This window comes from Eurypyga helias, unplaced genomic scaffold (genome assembly GCF_000690775.1).
Source record: "Eurypyga helias isolate BGI_N326 unplaced genomic scaffold, ASM69077v1 scaffold17142, whole genome shotgun sequence".
In the NCBI taxonomy this organism is placed as follows: domain Eukaryota; kingdom Metazoa; phylum Chordata; class Aves; order Eurypygiformes; family Eurypygidae; genus Eurypyga; species Eurypyga helias.
In genome coordinates this window covers 10,244-19,807 of record NW_010235449.1, presented here as the reverse complement: position 1 = coordinate 19,807, position 9,564 = coordinate 10,244, and the positions used below count along the sequence as shown (strand labels likewise).

At 48.9% G+C, this 9,564-nt stretch overlaps 1 protein-coding gene across 1 annotated transcript in view; it reads left to right on the top strand.

The window, feature by feature from the left end:
- The first annotated feature begins 3,528 nt into the window (after nucleotides 1–3,528).
- Nucleotides 3,529–9,564, top strand: part of ZC3H12D (zinc finger CCCH-type containing 12D) — a 10,576-nt gene continuing 4,540 nt past the window's right edge. Inside the window, exons 1-2 of the mRNA XM_010146758.1 lie at nucleotides 3,529–3,899; nucleotides 8,914–9,053. Of these exons, the coding sequence (XP_010145060.1) occupies nucleotides 3,529–3,899; nucleotides 8,914–9,053 (511 nt within the window). The remainder of the gene's footprint in view (nucleotides 3,900–8,913; nucleotides 9,054–9,564) is intronic.

Genomic DNA, 9,564 nt, shown 5'->3' with positions numbered 1-9,564 from the left:
GTGAGAACAGCTCGCTCCCTGGGATGTTTGCCGTTGTTGGGTTTGGCAAACACAGCAGTGAAGGTGGGGAAGAAAAAGGCAAATCGTTGTGTAGTCATCAAGACAACAAATGACTGGGCTTGTTATTAAGACTTTATGTGCATCTCTGATTTGTGAAAGTTACAATTCTTATTTTTCTGACAGCAGAGCAGCCCATCTGCTTTCAGAGAAACAGCTTGTGGAGGGGCTTGAATGGGCTGGTGGTCTCAAGTGGTTTGCGGTGTGTTTCGGATGGAGGAGGACGAAGAGGCAGCCCAGACTGAAGGGGCGAGGGGGACTGCACTGTCGTGGCAGGGAGCTGATTCCGCACTCCTGCTGTTAGCGTGGACACAGCTAGTTTAGGGAAGACCCAAACCTGCTCAGCCTCGAGCAGTGCCAAGTCCAGTTGGGGCCGTGTTCCCCTCTGCACCTGCTGCCCCTGCTCGGGCAGAACAGGGCTTTGGGGGGGCTCCCTCTGAGTCAGGCTGGTCCTTACGGTGGTTCTGTGGCTTGAGGCCGCTGGAGGTGCTGCTTAAACACACCCACACCAGCGGCGGGCACCCGGTCCTGCTGTGGCACCCCCAAGGGGAGCGCATGTCTGGGGGGAAGACTAGAGAGAAACTGGTCTTTAAAGTCATTCAGGATGAGGAATTAGAATGTAACCACTGGTTTTGGAAAGCTTTTACAGAAATGTCCGGTTTTTATTTTCTAACCTTCCAAATCCGTCAAAATATAAAAAAGGCAGAAGACCTTGACAGGTCTCTGAAGTTTTTGGTCAAAAGCAGGTTTTTTTAATAGCTAAAATGTTAAGGTTAAAATAGAATTTTGGAAGCATGACTTAAGCCATCCTCTGTGTGTGTGTGTGCAAGGGGGGGGCACAACACCAGACAGGAAGGGATGCTTTTTAAGGCAGAACATAGGGCCGGGAACACGATTACCTGTGGATAAATGTAGCTGGGAAATAAGAAGACTTTGTTCTCTCACTGGAGGGAAACCAAGAGCAGCTTCCCAACAGGGTCTGCTGGCATGAGGGGAAAAGTGACAGGAGGAAATCTAAGTACTTTGAAAACGAAGGTCATGAACTTCATAAATGGGATTTCACAACCTGTTTGTCTGTGATAGCAAAAGCTGGAGTCTGTGATGCACAATTTCTCCTCTACTATGTTTTTGTGCTGATTATAAGCAACCAGCTGACCCGTTGGACTTGGGCACGCTACTGACTGTTTACTAATGTGTAAGCTAGTGATTTTATTATCCTTTAATTCTCACGTTAGAAGGGTGAACATGGTGTTGGCTGTGACCAAGGCTTTTCTCTCTGGGTTTCAAACCTGATCTCTCTGTGGTGAAAACCCTACAGTCAGAATACGACTAGTTTTTAATGAGTATCAGAATAGATAGAAGTACAGGATTAAAAAAAAAAAAAAAGTAATAGTGATGGCTCTTAAAAGATGTATTAAATATTTTCATTTCAGCTTGAGGACAGACAGCAACTGAAGTTTTCTTTCACAGTAATTTAGTAAAATAACCAAGCAGTACCCGTTCAGTGATTGGAGCCACTGACCACGCGTCTGGGAGCAGGGTTTGCCGCAGCGCTAGCCCAGCGGTGACAGCTTCAGCTGCATTCGGGTACAAAGATAGGCTAATGGATTTCAGTTCAGAGAGTAGCTGTTTCAAAGCTGGGAAATCATTTCAGTGGTGAAAAAGCAGGCAAATTCCTTTTCATCATCAGTCCGTGAATTTAAAACAAAGATGGGATGTGAAAAACGTTGCACTTGTGGATTGCATTGTGAGGAAAAACGGTGAAGCCCACTGGCTAGAACAAGCAAAGCTTTGGTGTAGATGGTGTATGTATGGTGACTGCTCTACCCTTATGCATATGACATACTTAAGGTGGTTTTTTTATTTTACTGATGCCGTTTGTCACGTTTAACAGAGTGCCAGGTTTCTTCCACAGAATACCTGAAAGTTATAAGGCTACATAGAAAAGTAAAGGTCAGAGTTGTATGAGGTGGTGTTATTAACTAATTCACAGGTTTTGGTGCTGAACTTACCAGTTTTAAATTAACTGAAGCCAGTGTGGCTTTCATCCCCATAGCCCAGGGAGTCCTTAATGCCTTGGGGAGGAGCTGCACTCACACTCTTCTCCCGTCTCCCTGTCTCCAGCATCTCCATGCCTTCCTCCAGATGGTTTTGGCTTCTGAGTTCCTGGAGTGACCCACTGCTGGGCAGGGAGTGACCAGCGGGCCGGTGGCGGGCAGAGAAGGGGAGCCGGCGGGTGCAACGTGTTTACAGCTGTGGGTTTGTTGTGGGGATAGTTGTTTGGTCAGTTAATTCTGTGTCATTTGCTGGCCACAATTAGTGAAGGGAAGAGGGCCGCCCTTACGTCCTCTGTGTGGGTAGATGAACCAGTCACAGCGTTTATCCAGGTAGCACCAATAATTGCAGAGATGTGGTGAGAGATGCTTCAGCCCAAGCACACCATCAGTGACCGAAGGTGTGTGGCTTGATGGATGAGTAGTCATGGTGTATGTCCTACTCCTGTCACGCTTGTTGGGCTGAAGCAGCTCTGGGCATGCCGGTGTTTCTGCCTGTGACGTTCATTTACTGGGTAGACCAGGAGTGTAAATAGTGCAGTTCTGGAGAAGTTTGAAGTAGCTTTCCGCTATTTCTGCACACTCATTTCTGAATTATCAGTTTCTCTTGACAACAAATACAAGTGAAATTGAGACTTGCTTGTCAGATTGCCTGCTTCCAACCACTGCCCCGACGGCTTCCAAAAAACAAGCTGCTGCTTAATGTCCTCGCTGAAATAGCAAATAACAGGAAAAGAGTAAGTCGGGCATCAGCGGAAGAGATGAGTGACAGAATTTCGTAAGGTATGTCTGTGTATACACAGACGGGCACACACTAGGAAAGACAAAACTATAAAGAAAAGTTCAGAGTTCCCGCTTTGCAAACAATGCGTTTCCTTAAATCACTTGATGAAATTTGCTGTATTTGTTAAGTTGCCATGGCATCAGAGCTCATCCAACAACGTTTGACAGATTTTTATCTGTGGCTCACAAACCACACCGAGTGAATTGAAAATCCCCGGTTGCACTGTCCTTTATATAATTTCCTGTGAGATAAGTCTGAAGAACAAACGTAGGCATACAGCATGTCTGTGCACTGGCAGGCTCGCGTAGCTCATGAAGGGGGATGACACCTGTCTGACCTAACGCCTGGAGAGTGACAAACGTTGCACGGGACACTCCAGTGCTTTTATAAATAAGAGGGGAGCAGGAAAATACTTTAACTCGGAGAGAAGATCGGGCAGCCTCTGCAGAGGGAAGGCAGCTGATCAGACAGTCTCTTTGCTGTGCGCTGGGCAAATTAGCCAAGATCGCATGTTCTTCCTTAACGCTTGCCTTTTGTTGTTTCTCATCTTTCCCCCAGCTAAAGCTGATGCCTGCTGGAGGCGGCTGGGAAGACGGGAGCACTGGGTTTAAAGGCACGTAAACGCCTGCAAAGATGGCACTGGCCAGCTCGCTTTCTAGCAAGCCAGCAGCACCAGGCTCCGGAAAAGCTTCCGTGGCAGGGACGGAGCTGCACCAGAGCAAGCTGGATTTCTTCTGCAAGCTGGGCTATGCTAAGCTGGACATCTGCAAAGTGCTGGAGAACCTGGGCCAAGAGGCCCTGGAGGACGATGTGCTGAAAGAGCTGATTCGGATGGGGAGCAAACCTCAAGCTCTGGAGAGCCAGGCTCAGCCTTCCCCACTAAAACTCGTTGCCCGTGGGTCATGTAGCACCTCACCAGGGTTGAAGTGGCTTGGAGAAGACGAAAGTGATTCTCCCGATCACTTGAGACCCATCGTGATCGATGGCAGCAATGTTGCCATGAGGTAAGCTCTCTTCCCTAAAGGGGATCTCTTTTCCTCTGAAGCTTTTGCGTTTAAAGCTGATGGCTTGTTGAAACATGGGATTTTTGTCTCCAGGTGAGAGGCGCGTTGAGGTATAACGTATGAGCCACCGCTTATTCCTGTTGTTTGGCTGTGGCACACGCTCTAGGGACCTGCTGTCTCTATGCCCATAAACACGCACGCCAAATGCTCGCTGGCTCGCTCTGCGTTTTGACCTTGTATAAGCTAGCAGCTAGCTCACCGCTGCTGTTCATGGCAGTGTGATTCAGCAGCTCTCGCTCAGTCCCCCTTGCCGTTTACCACTGATATTTCCCCGCCTTTTCAATGGGCACCTAGGATTTCTAAATCGATATGCTGAGGTGTTTCCAGGAAAAACTGCTGACCAGATAGACAGAACTGCCCAACTGATCTGAGAAGGAGAGGGAAAATAAAGATGGGTGGCTGTGGTTCCCCACATCACAGTTGTACTGTTTTGACTTGCAGCTAAACCCCAGCAATGTTCTTGGCTTGTATATTTTTGTTGTTTTTTGGTTTGGCTTCGTTTTCATGGAAATATCAGGAAATCAATAGTTGACTTTTGTACTAAATAGTCTCATTTCTGCCTTAATTAATTCTGTTTCTGGGAAATGTCAGAGCAACCCATCCTGGCCAATTACATTTCCTAAGCAGTGTCCTGCTGCTGTGAAAGCACTCGTACTGATGGGGAGCCTGGCACGGCCGTGAGGGTGGGAAGTGCAAAGGCAGCAGTGGGTTGGCCTGTTTTCCTGAGCCATATGCGCAGCCAGAGGCCCTGGCAGCCGAGAGGCCAGGATACACTGGCTCTCCGCCGCTTCTCCCTGTTAACTTCCCTCCCCGCTCAGCGTGACTGAGCCCGTCCTCGCAGGTTGTGACGGAGCGGAGGAAGGCTTCCTCCTTCCGTTAGCTGCGGCCTGAGGTGAGAGGAGACCAAGCCCCCTCTGGTTAGAGGGCAAAGGGGACATCCAGAGGGCAAAGCACAGCAGAGCAACTGGAGACTAAGCAAATTATGCCATCTTCTGGATGAAGGGAGAAATCCCACCCAGACCCGAGGGGTTCCTCCGTCAGCGCAGCTCAGGAGGAGCAAGAGATACGCAACAGAGCAAAATGCTGAGCCTTGGATGGGCCATGAGCTCGGTAGCCAGGAGTCAGGATCTCCTGCCCCCATTTGCATTTTCACGCTAGGCCATCCTCGGGGTGCCCTTCCTCCTCTCTGCATAAGAAATGCGCTTCCGTTCAGGCAGAGTGGCCGAGCCAAGCACCAACCCTTCCGTGGCGCAACGCTACCCCTGACCAGCTGTGTGCTCCATTCTCCCAGCACAGCTTGTCCTCGTCCATTTACCAGGGCTTTTTTAGAGCAAGCAGAAGTGGGCAAGGCAGAGAACAGCATTGTTTCCAAGACTGCAGAGGATGCACCCTTGCCACTGAGCAGGAGGCTCAGGGTAGGCTGGTGGCTGAAGAGGTAGTGTGCGTTTTGAGCTTGGAGTACTCTGGGAAAGCTCCGAGACAATCCCACTGCCCCAGCCCACCACGGGAGCTTGCTAGCAGAAGTTATTTACAACAAACGTCATTACAGGTACGTGCAGCAGATGGCTTGAGCTAGCACGTTGTATTGCTTTCCTAGATCACGTGCCCACCTGAATGGTTTTCCAAGAAGCCACCTGTGCTGCTGGCATGTAACATGTAATTATTTTTGTAGAATCATTTCCAAAATGTGAGGGTGAGAGGAGTTTGCTTGCGAGATTATTGAAGGCTGGTGTTCTGCCATGGATTCCTCATCTTTCACTAAGAAGGAATCAGGGGAATGTGAAATACTTTTGAGTTTCAGAAGGGCAAGGGTTTTACAGCTCCTCTCAGACATCCCCAAGCTCTGTTTTCAAGACCACTTGGCATGATGGAGAAGGCCATTGAGCTTGTTAGTTCATACTGAACTGCCGCAGAAGGAGCTGCTTTCCTCTCCTGCATGCCTTTCCGAAGTGGTGCTGAATGACATTTACTTTGGCTAATGCGATGGGGTTGATGAGTGCTTTCGGCATGCCTGTTTTAACTTTTCTGGTTTGCTGCTGTCAGGCGGAGAAGGGCTGTTTGCAGCATAGTCAGGGAAAAGGGGTGTTAGGTCTCCTTGCTGTGAAAACATCATCAACACCAGCAACCATGAAAGTGCAGGAGAAGCAGCAGTTTAGGGCTGAAGCTGTCAAAAAAGTTGGAGCTTGGAGAGGTTGTTGCCTGTGTGGAGAGAAGTATCTCAAGCATTTGTCTTTCTGTCTTGGGACTGGTGTTTCTGTAGCGTTTCAGCATTGGAGTTGAGGGCCCATTGCAGAGCACAAGGTTTTGAAAAGGACGCGTATGCTCCAGGGTAATGAAGCAAGTGAGTGATGTGGTAGTCTCCAGTCAGCCAAATGGAAAGTAAGCTTTCCCTCAGCCAGTCCCACGAGTCAGATGTCTCAGTACACCTTGCGTTTCCATCGGTTGTAAGGAGAAACTTAGGCACCTGAAGCCCTGCCATGGGAAGCGGGAGGATGGTTTAGCAAGGCTAGTGGGAAAAAATAGAGTCAGTTGTGTTAAAACTGTCGTAACCCTATTAGCTGCACACCGAAACGGTGTCAAGCATTAGTCTAGTGCTTGCACTTACGCCTAGTTTTTAGGCTGTGGTTGGTACAGAGGCCTTTTCCCAGGCCAGCTGAGTCCTGCCTTAGGCTCTGTCCCTCCTGCCAAAGCTGTGGCTGGTGCTCTGTCACGAGCAGGTGGAGACGGGGCCGTTCACAGTTTTCCCAAGGAGTTGTTTTGAGTAGACTTCTTCTCAAAGGGCTTGGAATTGCACCCTTTGTAAAGGAAACGCCGCGTGCTAGGCAGGGATTAATTGCTGGAGCCAGAGCCAGGACAAATGGCTGCTTTGGTTTCTGAGACCAGGGCCCCGCTGACCCGTGAGCCGAGTGCGATGTACGCTGTTGCTGGCAGGACGGAGCGCGGTGGGGCTGAGTTACGGCAGGTCAGTTACGGTCCAGGGGCTAGGGGGGTGCGTGGGAAGGGTGGCTGATGGGAGTTGTCAGGCAACACAAACTCACCGTGAGGGAGAAGGCCGAGTTTTAAAGCCCCCGCTCTGTGGCACGGCAGATGGGGTGTTGTGCTGCAGCACACCACGTGCGTACGTACTACGTTAGATACACGTGCCCCGGGGTTGGCTGCAGCAATGTAGCAGCGACAGGATGGAGTGATAACACTGAGAAACAATTCCAGGTGCCTCTTCCCGCTTGTCCTTTTGGCTGAATCACTTGTGCTTGAGTGCTTTACCTTCTGCACTGGGGATTAGAATTACTAGAATTACTAGAATTCTAGATCTAGAATTACTTTCCTAAAGCTGACAAGGGTATATGTGTGAGTAGTCAGTGTTAAAGCAGGCTGTTGTTGCACTTTGTTTGAGTCGTGACATTAAGGATGTACCTAGGCTTCCTTTTAAAGGCAGCTATTTGAAAAACTCACATGCACTTCCAGTTTATCTGTCCAGGTAACTTTATACCTATCCTGGGTAGATCCCATCCTTTAAAACCAAACAGAACAGTTGCTCTAGAACAGAGATTAGATGGGTCAAGCACTCCAGACAGTTTATTACTGGTGGTTTTTTTTTTTTAAGTCTTCCTATTGCCTGGATAGCTATTAATAAACAACCAGGCTTATTCCTCCAAACTGCACTATTTTCCGTTTGTGGTCACCATTCCGACACAGAAACTTATGAATTGTATGATGAAGCTTTGATTATGAATGAGGCTGGTGTCTGCAGAACCTAGACTTGAATTCCTGGGGGACAGTGGGGAGAGAGGCATTTTAAGACTGCGGTATCATCCTTGACTGGTCTGTCACTGCAGGTAGGTGAAGTAACTGAGAAAGTCAGGTACAAGCATGTTTTGCAGAGCTGAAAGCCAGAGCGAGACTGTGGTGATATTATCCAGAAAGCTCAAAGTGCAAGGATAAGGTTTCTGTAGATACTGTGAGGGCGTTTGTCTGTTTTAGGATGTTGTGTAGAGTTCATTTTTGTTTCCTTGTGCAGGGGTAGTTAACAAATTACCTGCCTTGACATGTGTACTGTAGTCAAATTCTAGATAAGAGAATGACAAGCAGGAAGAACTTCCAATGGTGGTGGTGGTGGTGGAGGAGCGTAGCACAAAACTCAGGAAGGATATCAACCCTAATTGTTTTACTTGAGGTTGTTTGCTGTGTCTTGCTCTGAATATTGGTAATTCTCCAGAACCTGCCTTGCCTGCATCCTCTATAGCGCCTGTCCCGGGGCTTTCCTACCTCTCCGTGTCAGTGAAGGCAAAATCCACCAATGAGGGCAAGATAAAGATGGGCCTGAGGTGTCTGTGGCCATCTTCCCTGAGGTCTTGTCCCTTTTTTGGTGTCCTGTGTTAGGTTCTCCACATTTCCCATCCTGCCCCTTACATTTTTCCATCCCCCAGAGTTTGGCTCCTGTTTCCAAAGAGGTCAGGAGCGGAATGACCTGCGATCATGCTTGCAGCCGCTTCCGACATTAAAATCCCTGATGTCACTGTTCCCACGGAAGAAAGTTCCCATATATTGTTTCTCATAGGAGAACCCCATGGTTTTCTGCTCCTGCTGGAAGAAACTCACCTTCAAACCACTATCAGACAAGGCACAGGAAGGGTCTGACACAGCCTCTTGCTGGTACTTCAGAACCCAAGTCCATCCAGATACAGATAGAAGCAACTAGCCTGGGTGGCAGGCAGGTCACAGAAATGGGGGATAGGATACCCCTGTTTTTAAGTATCCAGACTGCTTCAGATAAGTTTCTGGTTCTGCTGGAGGAGGTGTTTGGAACTGTCCAGCCAGGACACCCTGTCAGGTTGTTTTCTTGGAAACTGCTGAATGACACAAAAGCTGTTTTGCCTTTTAATTTTCTCAGAGAAAGAGAACTCTAAGCTTCTTGAAAGCTTTGCCTCACCATCCTCCTCCTCTTTCTTTATAGTCATGGAAACAAAGAAGTATTCTCCTGCTGGGGGATCCAGCTGGCAGTGGATTGGTTTCGAGAAAGGGGGCACACGTACATCAAGGTTTTTGTCCCGCTCTGGAGAAAGGAGCCCCCTCGACAAGACAGTCCAATTGCAGGTAGGTCACCGTCCTAGGCATAATTTGGCAACCATTAGGTGCAGACGGGGGGCAGGGGGTGCGAAGAGTCCGGTACGGTTTTGCCCCGTAAAGACGAGCACAGTGCAGGTTGTGTGTGAGGTTTCCATCATGTGAAGTAGTCGTTAGCTTACAGCCACGTGCTCCTGGCTAGCAGCTAAACCTGCCCACAAGGCTTTGTTACACCGCTTTGAGCCTCCTGCTTCAGAAGCACAAGTTACTGCCAGCTGAGTTAAAGAAAGAGTGAGCCTGCAGAGCTTTGAAGGCCACCCAGGAGACCATGGGATCGTTTCACACATTATCCAAAGGCGGCAGCGTCCGAAGCCTTCCCTACTGCGTGACTACTTACTGCCAGCCTATCACCCCAGTACAGGAGCTACATGGGTTCCTCTTCTGGGACAAGGAAAGGCACCATCTGAAATCTGCGGAGGGTGCTGAGATTTAGTTTGTATGGAAGTAGATCTGCCAGATTTGCTCCCGCAGCTATGCCGCG